Here is a 16,055-nt window from a genome sequence, read left to right as displayed (position 1 = left end):
GTACGTTGGTTAAGGATTTATTCACACCTCTACTATTGAATCCAACATATCATCAGCCCTCAGATTCACTTCCATGTTGCTGTCAAGTTCAACTTGCAGTCTGTGAGGTAAACTGAACGCTATTGGCTATTTGAAAAGGGTGAGGAGCCATTCAATATGTCCCGCCTTAGCTTCCTGTTTCAGTGGAAAAGCTGTGCGTTCTAAGGCACTCCAGTGGGCCTTTAAGCTTTTTTCTTCATTATCTGGCCATATTTCTCTACCCTAGTGCTCCAAACATAAAGTGGCAATATTTAGGAGCATATATTTGATATAGTGCTATGTCTGATCGTGAGCATAACACATCGGTTTGTGGAGAAAAAAAAAGTTGTTAATAGATTAATGTAAAATATGTTCTACCTCAGCTTTCCTAATTAGCAGTAGCCCTAAAATTCCAATTGTTCATATTCATGCGTACATACATATACACAGGCATATACATACATTCTTAAACTATTTAAGCAAATATATAGGCTATAATCTGTGTGTTTATAAAACAGATGATCCAGACTCAGACCCAGACAGTTCACTTTAGTTTCAGACTTGTGGTAAATTCAATTTGAGATGTTGACGTACGTATAAATCTCACACAAAATGCACTGCTGTCTGTGTCAGGGGAGATGGTGCGGCAGGCGCGAATCCTCGCTCAGGCCACCTCAGATTTGGTCAATGCCATCAAGGCCGACGCGGAGGGCGAGACGGACCTGGAGAACTCCCGCAAACTCCTGTCTGCCGCCAAACTCCTGGCCGACGCCACGGCCAAGATGGTGGAAGCTGCAAAGGTGGGACAGAAGACGGCTCAGTGTATGCTGGTAGACTGAATGTCTGTGAGTGGAGTGTGATGGTTGTGGTGTGTGTGTGTCGGCAGGGAGCGGCTGCTAACCCGGACAGTGAGGAGCAGCAGCAGAAGCTGCGTGAAGCTGCCGAGGGCCTGCGCATGGCCACCAATGCTGCCGCACAGAACGCCATTAAGAAGAGACTCGTCAACAAACTGGAGGTGAGGACTGAACCACACAAGCCCAAACCTTCACCAACAGATGTGATTGTCAGGTCACACTAGTGTTATTAACTCGGTACTGAAATTTTCAAAATGTGACACTCTTGAGCGGAATCGTCATTGATATATATTTACAACATGTTTTTGAAGCGTTGATCATTGTAGCCAATCACAGACATATCCGATGAGCACGCGAACACAATGACCAATCAGAGGTGTTTACCATTCCGCCCAACAGCGCTTAAAGCGTCACATTTTGAAAATTACTTTTTGGTACTCTTGACAACACTAGGTCTCACTCTTTTGAAAATCATTGCATGTACTGAGATGAATTCTGGAAGTGTTGCCAACTATAACATCTCTTTGCTGCCCTATTTGGGTAAAGTTATATGATGTTTTGCAGCTCATGAGGTTAAAACCTGCCAAAGGCTACAGGGAAAAAGACTGCTCAAGTTTTCACAGATTGCAGTATGTATAGCTCAGAGGTGCAGTTTCACAAGTGACTTGTTGCAACCTGTGAGAGTGAAGAACTATTTGACGGCAGGTTTCGCAAACTCCACCGTGTCTCTGTTTTATAGCATTTCAGCAGTAAAAATAACAGTGCAAGACTTTGAAGAATTATTGCTTAATTCTTTGTGATATCTGTCTGTTTCTTTATCTAACTGTCTGCCTGTCCTATCAGCAACCTGCCAGAACACTGTAGCCTCCAGCCAAAATACTCTAGTAACTTTCCAGAAAACCCTAGTAATGCCATAGAGAGCTAGCTCTAACAAAGCCTAGCATCTACCAGCTAGTAAACCATAGCAATGTCTATTAACCAACCAAAATACCCTAACAACCAACTAGAACTGTCTGACTGTCTCTGACTTTGTCAGTTTAACATTAAACTTAGTTTTAATGAATATTTCTAGTAGTTTGTATAAAATTCACACAGAAATAGTCGAATGAACAAATGTTGTCTTATGATCTAACACTAATGCTTTGTTTTGTGAACTCAGCTGTGATATGAATGAACAAAACCATACAGCCAGTCATAAAATCTGGCTATTGTTAGAGACTACACATCACCGGTCAAAGTCTGGAATATTTACAACTTGTTTTAATGTTTTTAATGAGAGTCTCCTCTGCTCACAGAAGCTGCGTTTATTTGATCAAAAATACAGTAAAAACAGTAATATTGTGGAATATTATTAGTTTAAAACAGCTGTTTTCTATGGGAATATATAGTAAAGTGTAATTTATTCCTGTGATCAAAGCTGAATTTTCAGCATCATTACTCCAGATTTCAGATTTCATATGCACATTGGCTCCACCAACCTGAAATGTAGATTGTTGTTTTTTGTTTTTGTTTTTTTTGTTGTTTTTTTATGCTTTTTGAGGATAGAAAACAACATTAATGGGTCAGTTCATGTCAGATTTGAAGATTTTATTGCTGATTTGAAATACATTGTTTAAATGTGAGTTTGGCAAGAACCCCCATTCAAGTAGATAGAAGTCTTGCATAATCGAAATAGCTGGCAAATACGGCCACCGTGCAAACGGATTCTTGGCTTTATAATAAATGTGTGTGTGTGTGTGTCAGAACGCAGCGAAACAGGCCGCAGCCGCCGCCACTCAGACCGTGGCCGCCGCCCAGAACGCCGCCTCCTCCAACAAGAACCCAGCGGCCCAGCAACAGCTCGTGCAGAGCTGCAAGGTACAAACACACCGCCTCTTCTGCACTTCACACAGCAAGCGCCTCACACACACGTATAACTGAGGTCAGGAGACGCGGAACGTAAAACATCATTCTGTCAAGTCAGCTTTATTTATATAGCGCTTTTTACAATACAGAGTGTTTCAAAGCAGCTTTACAGAGATAACAGGAAAATAATGCAAAAAAGTTTGTGTCTAGAAGAGAATAGCATCACAGTCCAGCTTAAGTTCGTTCAGTGATGGTTCATTTCTGTTGTAAAAAAGTTATAATTTAGTTTAATTTAGTTCACATATATATATATATATATATATATATATATATATATATATATATATATATATATATATATATATATAGCCACTCTGGAGAAAACAGTGATGTCATCGTCCAGCTCAGTTCAGTTCTCATATAATAGTGTCAATGTAGGAGATCAATAATATTGTTGAATATTAAATTAAATGTCCCCAGCTAAGCAAGCCAAAAGCCAATGGCAACAAAGCTGGGAAAAAGGTGACAATTCGCGTAATCCTGCGAGTCACAGTTGTATAGTTAATCACTCAAGGCCTGAAGGATAAAGGAATCTCCCACATGTGTGTGTGCTCTGCAGGCGGTGGCGGAGCAGATCCCTCAGCTGGTTCAGGGTGTGAGAGGCAGTCAGTCTCAGCCCGACAGTCCCAGCGCTCAACTCGCCCTGATCGGAGCCAGCCAGAACTTCCTGCAGGTGCGCTCTCTTCAGACCTTCACTTCCTGTTAGAAACCGCAAACCGGCCTCAGTTGAGCTCATGATCTCTGTTCTCTTATCAGCCCGGCGCGAAAATGGTGACGGCGGCCACAGCGACAGCTCCCACCGTCAGTGACGAGGCGTCTGCCATGCAGCTCAGGCAGTGCGCCAAAAACCTGGCCAGCGCTCTCGCTGAGCTCCGCACGGCCGCGGTCAAGGTGAGACTAGATGCAGGGGCTGTTTTAGTGTAATGAAAAAAATATATAAAATTAACATAAATTTATTTTATATGGGTCGCTTTTAACCTGCAAACTCCCAAAATTATTTATAAATCTGTTGTCAATAAAAGAGAAGCTTTAGGGTCTCCCTCTGGTTTTCCACCCAAATAAAAGCTCTGTGGTTTAACGTTTGAAAGCAGAGCAATTAAGCCAGCCTTGAATATTAGTGTTGCAATTTTGTTCTGTAAATAAAATTATTATTATTATTATTATTATTATTATTATTAAATATTTGTTTATTTTACAGTACAATGGAATTATTGCAATTGTGATATATTTCTTTGATTTGTTTAATTGTTATTTAAATTATAAAATGTTATTATTATCATTTAATATATCATTATTATCAGGGATCATCAAAAGGATCCCTGAAGAGCATTCAGCTCTTGAGAAGGTTGAGAACCACTGATTTAAACTGAAATTTGTTGTTTTACACCCAATGTAATGTTAGTGAATTTATTTTCAGTTATAAAAATATATATTGTGAGTGAAAATCCCAGTGTTCCTTTAGCTTATATCATTTAAATTATTGTAATTAAACATGGACAGAATCTGTTTTGTTTTTTTGTGTTGTATTTTTGGGGAAAATCTGTTGTATTCTACAGAATGGATTTAAACTTTGGTATAATGTGCTAAAAGAGTGTAAAATCCTATTATTAGCATCTGTGAGGATTGTCTAATTTGCCAAAAAAAATATAAATGTGAAATGCATGTTGAAAATGATGGACGTTTCATTTTATGTTTGGTGGGTACAGATTCCTTTGTGGCCTGGTAATGACACGCTTACTGATTGATATTTAAGGCCAGAATGCGATTGCAACTCATTTTCTCTGTGTGTGCGTGTGTGTGTCTGACTCAGGCTCAGGAGGCGTGTGGTCCTCTGGAGATTGATAACGCTCTCACATTGGTACGGGGGCTGGAGAGGGACATGCAGGAGGCCAAAGCTTCAGCTGCTGAGGGCAAACTCAGACCCCTGCCTGGAGAAACGGTGAGTCAACGGACACACAGAGTGTGTTTATCTACATACATTCACATGCAGACAAAGTTTGAACACACCTGCGGCCAACACGTGTCCTGCACACCTGCAAACTCCTTCAGTCCTGTTAACAGAGAATGTCCTGAGTGAGCACAGCTGATCGTTTTAGTCACTACATCATTTCCCTACTTCCTTTTGTGTTGTTTTGATGGCTTTACTACTGTAATAAATGTGGAGAATAGTGATAATGAAGAATGAGTGTGTGTTCAAACTCTGTGCAAACTTTTTGCAAGCATGATCTTTATCTGATGTTTTCACACCTAAACCCACAAACCAGGTGCTTCATGTCACAAAAACAACTGCTAGACAAAAGCCACCACACACACACACACACACACACACACACACATAAACTGGTATTTAATGGTCTTTTCCATCACAATCTGATGGCTTTCAGACTGTCTTTCTGTTGATCTTTTGAGGAAGTGATTTCAACGAGTGGTTCTCAGCAAACTTCCGAGGGGGACTCAAGATAACTTAATGATTTAAAATAAGACAAAACAACCATTGAAATAATCCTGAACAATTACACAATATAATTCAATATATTTCATATTTTTATTTATTTATTTAGTTCAGGTTTTTTATTTTATTTACCCACTGTCTAGAAAAGCCTGGATATATGGGAAAGCCAGGATTAGGCCTTTCAATTAGGATACTTTTTCTTGGCTTTTACACAGCTGAAATGTGTTGTCCTCATATTGTGTACTGTAGTTTTACATCCAATGTAATGTTAGTGAATTTTGTCAATTTTGTCACAAATTTTTTTGGTTTTATTTTCAGTTATAAAAATGTATATTGTGAGTAAAAATCACTGTGTTCCTTTAGCTGATATCATTGATTATTCGCCTTGGGCCTGTTCAAGCATGCTTTTTGAAATAGAAACATGGGGTTCCTGTAACACGTGTGTGTGTGTGTTTAGCTGGAGAAGTGCTCTCAGGATCTGGGCTCCAGCACTAAAGCCGTGAGCTCTGCTATTGCTCAGCTCCTCAGTGAAGCCACCCAAGGCAATGAGAACTACACAGGTAAAACCCCATCAGCCTCACACACTACTTACACACTACTTATCCGCTTGTTTCTGCATTTTCATAATCTATATAGAGGTTATGATCAAATCCATGTCCAGTACCGTGTTATGCAGCGCCCCCTTCCTGTAGAATATAATGTGCTTCTGTCCCTGCTGTAACCAAGCGGCAACATTCTGATCTGAAAAATGAAGCCTACCCGGAAGTGCGAAAAACTGCAATACATCGAAAATCCGCTAGAGGAAGGTCCCAAAAGGGAGCAAATGTCCATAGACCCCATGTTAAAATGTCCGTTTTCACAGCATAAATTCATGTTTTTACAGGTTGGTCCCATGGACTTTTATTGTATTTTTCGATAGGTTCCGAGTGCCTGACAACTGTGAGGGGGTGAATTTTTTTTCTAACTCGTTAGTTTAGATCGTATTTAGATATAAAATGTATGACAAATAAGGGCGTGGTTAACTTTGATTGACAGCTTGATTGACAGCTTAGGCTGCGCCACGGAGAATGACAACATAAGAAGCGCCATTTTTTAACACAGTTGAAATATAATACTACTGTTTTTGAATCATGAAATGTAGTTTTAAGAGTTTTTCAGGCGAGAATGTAGTTGTTTAAAGCTCAAATCTGTGGTTTGTTTATAAAGATTTATGAAAATTGTATCCAGGTTGTGAGATCCAGCGATCACCGGGCGCTCGGCGTTCATGTACCCCGCCTGGAACAGCCTTTCCTCGGCTAGTCGTTATGAGGTTTGCCGCTGACTCTGGCGTCTCTGTAGTGGTTAAACATGAGATATAATTCGTCTTGTGTATATCTAACGGGTGATTTTTGGTCTCGTGAATCTATAATTTGTTCCCTGGCCAATCGTTTTGGCTGAGGGGAAGTTTCATAACTTTATAAGCTATTTAACTTTACCGTTGTATGGTTAGACTAGAGCGCTGACTTTGTACGTTTGACTGAATTGTTTGCTTTATTTGTATAGCTTCTTATACCTTTTACTTATACTTTTATAATGGCTAATATTGATAAAACTGAAATTTAACAAAAAGAGACTGGGTTGAGTTTTGTCATTTTAAATTTTAATACATGAAGATGATCTGTAATGTTGTTTACTGCAACATCTGTTGTTTAGTACAAATGCACATATTGCCCGGACCATATTAAAATGTTTAATATTTTTATATTATATTTAAAATGAAAAGAGGCAGGTTTGTGTTTTATATTTCGTTTTGTTATAAATAGGCAAACGTTATATGCAGTGAATATAATCAATACGCGTTGCCTGAACCACATTTGTGTGGCTATAATGTTTTCTTTAAATGAAAATGAAAAGAGTTAGTATGGTGTTTTATAACATATTTCGTTGCCTAAAATATACAGAGATAACCGGAGTAGCAGAGCGAGCTGAGTGACGCGCGCTGCGTCCTTTACCCATATATGGATTGGCCAGAAGGTGGGCGGGGTTAGGATTTCCCAAGATTTTCCAAGATGGCGCCGCCCATACCCCCCATAAGCGGCTTCAAACCCGTTCTTCAGAAAGTCTATGGGTGACGTCACAGACGCTTTGTCCATATTTTTTACAGTCTAAGGCTGTAACAAACACAGAGAGGTGGTGTGGCCCATCTGCGCCCATGGGCCGCTGGTCTGAAAACGAGCTGTGTTCAGGCGTATTGTTGGCGCGCTGCTATTTTGAGCAACTGAACTAGACCAGGTTTCAGTTGGTCAATGGCTAGGTCTAGTTTTGACAAAAGCGTTCAGTTTTTCCGCTTGCAAACTCCTCCATGTATATAGCAAATCCGCCATGACGCGAGCGCAACTGCCATTTAAAGGGAATGGGAGATGAGACTGATTGGTTTATTGCACGGTACGCCCAAAACACACCCATTACTCATTAAGAGAATAGGGAAAACCCTTTTAGACCATGCGCCGGGAGCGCCAACCATTTTTCCTGTCGTTAAACTAGCAAAAGTGGATTTGGACCGACCTAAGTGCACTTGCGCTGTGCGCTTTAGACCATGCGTTAGATCGCTAAAATAGGGCCCATAGTGGTCAGAGATCTTAGCTCACAACTCAAGCCACATGTTTGAATCCCATAAACTGCGTTAATCTGCTCACTGCGGGCTCCCTCAGTCTCCTGAAGTCTGTGTGTGTGTGTTTTGCAGGTATGGCTGCTCGTGACGTGGCTCAGGCTCTGCGTTCGCTGGCTTCAGCTGCTCGTGGAGTGGCCGCCAACACCGAGGACCCTCAAGCCCGAAACGCCATGCTGGACTGCACCGGGGATGTCATGGACAAATCTGCCAGCCTCATCGAGGAGACCAAGAGAGCCATCGCCAAACCAGGAGACCCTGACACCCAGCAGAGACTGGCCCAGGTTAAACCAACACTTAATAAGAAAAGCTCAATAGAGTGGGTTTAAATTCAGCAACAGAACCTCCCTCTTAATTGCTGATGGGAGATTTGGTCTGCTGTAGGTTGAAGCGCTCATTATTTTGAAAAGAAAATTGCCTGTTGTTTGTCTATGATTAGCATAACTGGAGAAGCGGCTAAATGTTGTGCTGATGACTGGAGTGTGTGTGTGTGTGTGTGTGTGTGTGTGTGTGTGTGTGTGTGTGTGTGTGTCTTCAGGTAGCTAAGGCTGTTTCTCAGGCACTGAACCGCTCTGTAAACTGTCTGCCGGGGCAGAGAGACGTGGATAATGCCATCAGAACTGTAGGAGAAGCCAGCAAGAAACTCCTGTCTGATAAAGTGAGTCCTCAAGGCCATGGAAACACTCACAATGTCCTTTCAGATATTTCTCAAAGTATTTTTCACAATCTAGTTTGCAATATTGTTGTCATCTGGATGGTCTTGAGACAAGTCTAAAGTGACTTATATAACATAATTTGATGTCGGCTGGTCAAACTCACATGCTCACACAAAAACTGTCCAGCTCTGAAGGCCTGTTCACACCCAGACACACGTTTGTTGTGTAACAGACATTTGAAGTTGAATGAATAGCCGTAAATGTGTCTGTGAAGACATTGTTGCACTGACGGCATGCAAATGTTTTTGTCAGTCCGAACAGAGACGCGTACTAATCTCTTTACCATCCCATTGTGAGGAAAACAGGCCATCTAATGAGATTTGTGCTTTTAGTCACATGCCAAGAGCAACTGCTGTTGCATAAAACTACAGCTTGGTGGCGCTCAAGTGAAGAAGTGAATATCAGAAGAAAAATCCAGAACCCTGTTTGATAAACAAAATAATTAATATAAAAATCTGAACAGAATCTGTCTGTTCGTCCATCCATTCTTCCATCCATCCATCCATTTATTCATCTATCTCTCCATCCATTTATTCATCTATCTCTCCATCCATCTATTCATCTATCTGTCCATTCATCTATTAATCTATCCGTCCATTCATCTGTCCGTCCATCCATCCATCTATCTATCCATCTGTCTATCTGTCCATCTGTTCATTCACTCATTTATCCATCTACCATCTGTACATACTGTACATCCGTTTATCCATCCATCCATCCATCCATCCGTTCATTTGTCTGTCCATCCAAAACTTTCAAACTTCAATTTACTAGTCAAGTCAAGTCACCTTTATTTATATAGCGCTTTATACAATACAGATTGTTTCAAATTAGCTTTACAGTGATACCAGGAAAATAATGACAGTCGGTTCAGTGTTGATTCAGTTCCATTGTAAAGATATTCAATTATTCAATTTGTTAATTTAATCTACAAAGCAGCTCTGAAAAAAAAGTCATCGTCCAGCTCAGTTCAGTTCTCATCCAATAGTATCAGTACAGTCAGATCAATAATATTGCTGAATATTTATATTAAGTGTCCTCAACTAAGCAAGTTGAGGACAAGAACCCAAACTCCATCAGTGACAGAAATGGAGAGAAAAAAATCATGGGAGAAACCAGGCTCAGTCGAAACCAGGAACACGGTGTGATTATGATTCAGGCTGCATCACAAATTAATTCTACTTCAAACTTCCTATCCAGGCTTTCCAAAAACAAAGTTTCCTATTACTGTTTAATATTACAGTGAGCCATATTACAGTTAAACAGTGGTTCTGATGTTTGTGTTTGTGCCGTGTCTTCAGTTCCCAGTGAGCGGGAAGAGTTTCCAGGAGGCTCAGGGTAATCTGAACGAGGCCGCGGTGGGCCTGAACCAGTCGGCCAATGAGCTGGTGCAGGCGTCCCGGGGCAACACACAGGACCTGGCCAAGGCCTCCGGGAAGTTCGGGCAAGACTTTAACCACTTCCTGCAGGCCGGAGTGGACATGGCTGGACAATCACATGTATGCTGTGTATTATACATTCAGTTACATTATATTAAACTATTCTTTCATTAGCAGGTCCTGAGAGAGTCGTTTGAGACTTCATAGATGGATGAATGAGTGAGTAGATTGAATGGTGAATGATGTCTCCTCCTCTCGTCTCTTCCTATAGTCTAAAGAGGACCAGACTCAAGTGGTCACCAACCTGAAGACCATCTCCATGTCCTCCAGCAAACTCCTGCTGGCTGCTAAAGTTCTGTCTACAGACCCCAACTCACCAAACCTGAAAAACCAGCTCGCTGCTGCCGCTCGGTTAGACTTCTGCCATCTGTCTCCTGTTTTTCAATTACCATTTTGTCATTAAACTTTCCAGTATAGATGGTTACATACAAAAATATGAAATAGTGACTGAAAGGTTTGGATGACTTTGGTAATACCCCATTTGGTCATACTTTATATTAGGTGTCTTTAACTACAATGCACTTACATCAAAAATAATTGTTTGGTAAAATGTATTTGTGTTGATTTTTTTGCTACTATTGAGGTGGGATATGGGGAGGTTAGGACAGGTTAGGGAAAACCGCTTTGGTGGACATGCAGCCTAAGGGCAGGGTCAACAGTGCAATTACAGAAATGAATTACTGGTATTTATTTAAATTTAAGTACAATGTAAAATCCTGCATGTACACAACAAGTGCATTGTATGAAATGATTAAAGGTGCAGTGAGCAGTTTCTGAGAAACACTGTTGCTGTTTGAAATCGACCCAAACAAACACACCCCTCCCTTCACTGCTCCGCCCACAAACACACCCCTCCCTTCACTGCTCCGCCCACAAACACACCCCTCCCTTCACTGCTCCGCCCACAAACACACAATGCAAGAGTGGATGTCTGTTCAATGACACTCACACTGTCCTGTTACTAGAGCTAACATTACAACTACAGCACATCTTGGTTCTGTAAAACAAAGCAAAACCACTGTTACTCACGTATGCAGTAGAAAGAACACTAGCGTCCGTTATCAGGCCTTCCCGCTGAGCTCTCTCCAGCGCCGGACAGCTTTTCTAGTATTAACGCGGATCCTAAAGCTCTTGCCTGATCATAACCGCTTATTTCCAGTGATATTCCTCTGAGCTTCTCTCTTTTGTAATGTCTCTCAGCCATTGGCTACAAGTGTGTTGTGCTGCTCAGTCCGATCCACATTCAACAGCGTTTCTCAGATATCACTTACTGCACCTTTAATTTAAAATGATAGTACATAGTAATTAAAGACACTTCATATAAAGTGGGACCCTCCATTTAAAACATAAAAGTAGTAGAAGATGAAGGAATAAAAAACTCTTTCATGAAAGCCCTCCCACAAGGCCGTAGTGAAGGGTGCATGCTAGGGCTGTCACCATATCACACCACCACACCGTTGGTGGCCGAAAGAATTCACGATAATGATGTTTTTGCATTGTCTGTAGTAGTAAACGAATGATGCTATCAGTAAAATCCTTTTAACTTTGGCCAAAAAAGTGAAAATCCAAAATAAACAAAGATTGACTCGGAGGGAACGGAAGAGTTTGTAATCGTAACTAGAAAAGCAAACAAAATGAACTTGCCATAGATCGGCATGTTCTACAGACTGAAGACTTTAACATCTTTTTTATCCAATCTGAAAAGCTTTCTCCAGGTCCAGGCAGAGTCTCGCTCTCGCCGGTCATCTCCGACATGATTGTGTGCGGCGGCAGTAGCAACACACTGTGCCTGCGTCCGAAATCACATACTTCCCTACTAGATAGTAAACCAGTAGTATGTATGTAGAAGTATGTCCGAATTCACAGCAAAAAGTTCTCAGATTTCTTCCAGTGAGATTCTGAATACTTTTTAGCAGTGGTGAAGTAATTACTTATTCAAAATAAGTACATACTCGAGAGAGTAAGCGATTTCAGACGCAGCCTGTGCCAGCTTCTTTTTTACGCTTTATTACGGGTGGCAACCAGCGTTACGGTGAAATAGCGCCACCTACTATGTTAGAGTGGCAACCAGCTTATTTATTTACATTATTGAACATGTACTATTAACATGATATCAATATTTCAGTTTTAAATATCAGTTATCACGGTAAATTGCAACAATTTAGTATAACTATACTGTTTTAAACCGTATATGTAGTTATCCAGCTACTGTTTGAAACTGTCAGGAGTGCATCTAAACTGCAGCTCACTGTGTTCTGAAGCATTTCTGTAGATATTTGAGTCAGATGTTGTGCTTTGTGATGGCATGCTATCCAAACAGAGCCTGTGATAGTAAGAAAGAAATCGCGCACTCACACACACACACACACACACACACACACACACACACAGCTCTTCTATTGACACACATTACATAAGTGGCATGCTCGCTTTTATACACATTTAGGTTGGAATGAGCACAGTTATGTAATGGGCATCTACAAAAGCAAACCTGTTTGTATCAGTGCTGTTCTCTGATGTGTGTGTGAGTGTGTGAGAGAAGAAGACAGGATGAAACAACAACAGTTAATGGCTTTTCACTGCTCACATTCCTAAAACTCCCTCACAGAGCATCAGAGAGAGAGAGAGAAAGCGAGCGAGAGAGTGTCAGTGTGTGGTAGCACACGTGGGTGGATTGTTCCTCATAGATCTCTCACACTATTCCTTCTCTTTCCAGCAAACTCTAATGTCTCTCTCTCTCTCCCTCTCCCTCTCTCTTGATAGCGCGGTGACAGACAGCATTAATCAGCTGATCAGCATGTGTACCCAGCAGGCTCCGGGACAGAAGGAGTGTGACAACGCTCTCCGTGAGCTCGAGGTGCTTCTTCTCTCTCTTTTACCTCTCCTTTCTCATCTTCCTCTCTGTTCATCAGTTTGTGTGAGTGACTCACTCTCATATGCAGCGTTTGCATTCTCTCATATTCAGCACTGATCTCAGTCTGAACAGTGTTTATGAGGAGAGATGACACTCCTTCTGTGCCATAACTTGTCCAAATTGTTTAATTACAGTATTCATTAGAATAAAAATGCTTCAAAATTTTTTAGTTTGTATATGCCATGCTCTTTCATATATCCGTATGCATGACTTGAGATCCTGTTTGAGATTGAGCGGCAGTAATTTGCAGTGTGCTGTTTCTGGAGGATATTGGAAATCAAAGCGACGCAACAGTGCATGTTTTAAAGGCAGGATTGTTTTGATATTTATTTTCCTCAATCATTCATCTAAAACGTACAGAATCCATTCAGATTTATTTTTTAGACTATTTAAACTACTGATTATAAGTTTGGGGTCTGTAAGATTTTTAAATGTTTTTGAAAGAAGTCTCTTCTGCTCGCCAAGGCTGTGTTTATTTGATCAGAAATACAGTAAAAAAAAAAAAGTGAAATGTTTTTAGAATTTAAAATAACTGTTTTCTATGTGAAATATAGTAAAGCGTAATTTATTCCTGTGATCAAAGCTGAATTTTCAGCATCATTACTCCAGTCTTCAGAGTCACATGATCCTTCAGAAATCATTCTGATATGATGAAACATGTCTGATTATTATCAATGTTTAAAAAAAAAAACATTTTGCTGCTTCATAATTGTGTGCAAACTGAGATTAATTTTTTTCATGATTCTTTGATGAACAGAAAGTTTTAAAAAAACAGCATTTATTTGAAACAAATCTTTTGTAACATTATAAACCTCTTTAGTCACTTTTGATCAATTTAATATTTGATGCATCCTTGCTGAATAAAATAATTACTTTTTTTTTCTTCTGACAAAAAAAAAACGTACTGACCCCAAACTTTTGAACAGTATAAATCTTTTTTTGTTCTGTTTTTTTGTTCTTTTTTTGTTCTGTTTTTTTATTAACTTTATATAAAAAGTTCATATCTTAGAAAAGGGCTTAAACAGCACTGAATTTTTAATAAACTAATGAATGCAAGTTTATTTCTGACCAGACCATAAGAAAAAAAGAAAAGAAAAAAAGATTGACGACATGTCTCTACTTCCTTCCAATGTAGAAAAATGAAGCCAAAATAAAACCACAAATAACTATTATAATCTTGCGTCGATTCCATAGTTCGCAGGCCGAGTCTGTGCAGTAGTGGAGCCGCGGTGTCAAGGTCCCGCCCACACTCACACTCCTGCACACTCATTCGCTAACACAGCTGTCAATCATCACCCGTTTTATAGCATCAAATAACTAACTAATATCAAACTTATTGGAAAAACAAACACTTGAACATGGATAAGAACTACTAAAATGACAGAAACCATCTTGATGATGATTTGTTTTTTTGTTTTGTCTCACGTCACATTCGATTACATGGAGAGGGCGGAGTTTATGAGCTATACTGCAGACAGCCACCAGGGGGCGATCAAATGCTTTAGCTTCGCTTTTCAGCACGTGTGCGACACGAATTTAGACAGAACTAAAATCCTAAAACCTGAACATACCAAAAACTGCCTTGCATCCCTGACATCTGTTTTGTGAACTGTGTGTGTGTGTGTGTGCCGCAGACGGTTGGAGGAATGCTGGAGAATCCTACAGAAGCCGTCAATGATCTGGGCTACTTTGACTGTATTGACAGTGTGATGGAGAACTCAAAGGTGCCACTCAGATCACAGTTTTTATATATTTCACCTGTATCACCCAGTCCCAGTGCTGAGCTAAAGCTGTGTGTAATGTTGATGTTGTGTGCAGGTTTTGGGAGAAGCCATGGCTGGCATTTCCCATAATGCCAAGAACAGTAACTTGCCAGAGTTTGGAGACTCGGTCAGTTCAGCATCTAAAGCGCTGTGTGGTCTCACTGAGGCAGCCGCTCAGGTAAAAACAATGGTTTTGTGTGTGTGTGTGTGATGGGTAGGTTTAGTGTAAGGGGAGAGAATATACTGTTTGTACAGTATAAAAACCATTATGTCTATGGAAATTCCCCATAAAACATGGAAACCCAACGTGTGTGTGTGTGTGTGTGTAACTCCTCTCTTCTAAATGATGCTGCGTTGACCTAAAGAGGTGGTGCGTGATAAAATGTACCAGTGCTATGACGCGTCAAACATCTGGAGTTACAGGAGCGTATTAAATGAACAAGCACATTTACCTTCCTTGATTGTCTTTTGTGCTTTCACACACACCTTCATGCTTTTGTCATTTACTGGCATTAGAACACACTCTTACACACTTGTGCAAAAATAATTCATATTGGGTTTGATGAGCAGTGAGTCATATTTAACTGCTTCCTCTGTGTAGTTCACGAGCACTCACAGCTGCCATGTGACTCAAAGGTGTGTGTGTGTGTGTGTGTGTACAACTATCTTTGTGAGGACCAGTTTGAGTTTCAGACCATTGGAGTGAGGACAAAGAGAGTAAAGTGAGGACATTTTGGCCGGTCCTCACTCTCTGAGAGCCTTTAAAGGCCTGTTTGAGGGTCAAGACTTGGTTTTAGGGATAAGGTTATAATGAGGTTAAGGGTCGGTTTAGGGTCAGGGGTTGGGTTAGGCACTTAGTTGTGATGGGTAAGGTTAGGGTAAGCGGCTAGAGATTGCATTGTGTCAATGAATGTCCTCATAAAGATAGATGTACAAGAATGTGTGTGTGTGTGTGTAACAGCAGTGACGGTGTTGTGTCCCTTTCACAGGGGGCATATCTGGTGGGTGTGTCTGACCCGAACAGTCACGCGGGGCAGAAGGGTCTGGTGGACCCCTCACAGTTCGCCAGAGCCAAACACTCGATCCAGATGGCCTGTCAGAACCTCGTGGACCCGGCCTGCACACAGTCCCAGGTACCCGCTCCACTCCGCCCCTGCTTAATAACAATGCATTATTATTATTATTATTATTATTATTAGTGGTAAAATTGGCAATACAACTAGTAAACTCGCAAAAAAAATTATAGAATAATTCGTACAAAATATTTGAGATGAAATATTTTTTATTTTGGATCACAAATGGGAAAAGTGTTCGGCGAAAGGAGGCTAAAAGATTAACCTATGCAGA

At 40.6% G+C, this 16,055-nt stretch overlaps 1 protein-coding gene across 2 annotated transcripts in view; it reads left to right on the top strand.

The window, feature by feature from the left end:
* tln1 (talin 1) overlaps positions 1 to 16,055 on the top strand; it is an 82,160-nt gene that overhangs the window by 42,619 nt on the left and 23,486 nt on the right. For both annotated transcript variants that reach the window (XM_084105514.1, XM_084105513.1), the window contains exons 20-34: positions 652 to 818; positions 905 to 1,033; positions 2,616 to 2,729; positions 3,337 to 3,450; positions 3,534 to 3,668; positions 4,588 to 4,716; positions 5,687 to 5,789; positions 7,952 to 8,160; positions 8,415 to 8,534; positions 9,894 to 10,091; positions 10,243 to 10,382; positions 12,795 to 12,888; positions 14,580 to 14,669; positions 14,764 to 14,886; positions 15,698 to 15,841. In XM_084105514.1, coding sequence (XP_083961640.1) covers positions 652 to 818; positions 905 to 1,033; positions 2,616 to 2,729; positions 3,337 to 3,450; positions 3,534 to 3,668; positions 4,588 to 4,716; positions 5,687 to 5,789; positions 7,952 to 8,160; positions 8,415 to 8,534; positions 9,894 to 10,091; positions 10,243 to 10,382; positions 12,795 to 12,888; positions 14,580 to 14,669; positions 14,764 to 14,886; positions 15,698 to 15,841 — 2,009 coding nt within the window. The remainder of the gene's footprint in view (positions 1 to 651; positions 819 to 904; positions 1,034 to 2,615; positions 2,730 to 3,336; positions 3,451 to 3,533; positions 3,669 to 4,587; positions 4,717 to 5,686; positions 5,790 to 7,951; positions 8,161 to 8,414; positions 8,535 to 9,893; positions 10,092 to 10,242; positions 10,383 to 12,794; positions 12,889 to 14,579; positions 14,670 to 14,763; positions 14,887 to 15,697; positions 15,842 to 16,055) is intronic.

Source organism: Abramis brama, assembly GCF_963993115.1.
Source record: "Abramis brama genome assembly, chromosome: 25".
Taxonomy (NCBI): domain Eukaryota; kingdom Metazoa; phylum Chordata; class Actinopteri; order Cypriniformes; family Leuciscidae; genus Abramis; species Abramis brama.
This window is presented reverse-complemented; position numbering and strand designations above follow the sequence as displayed.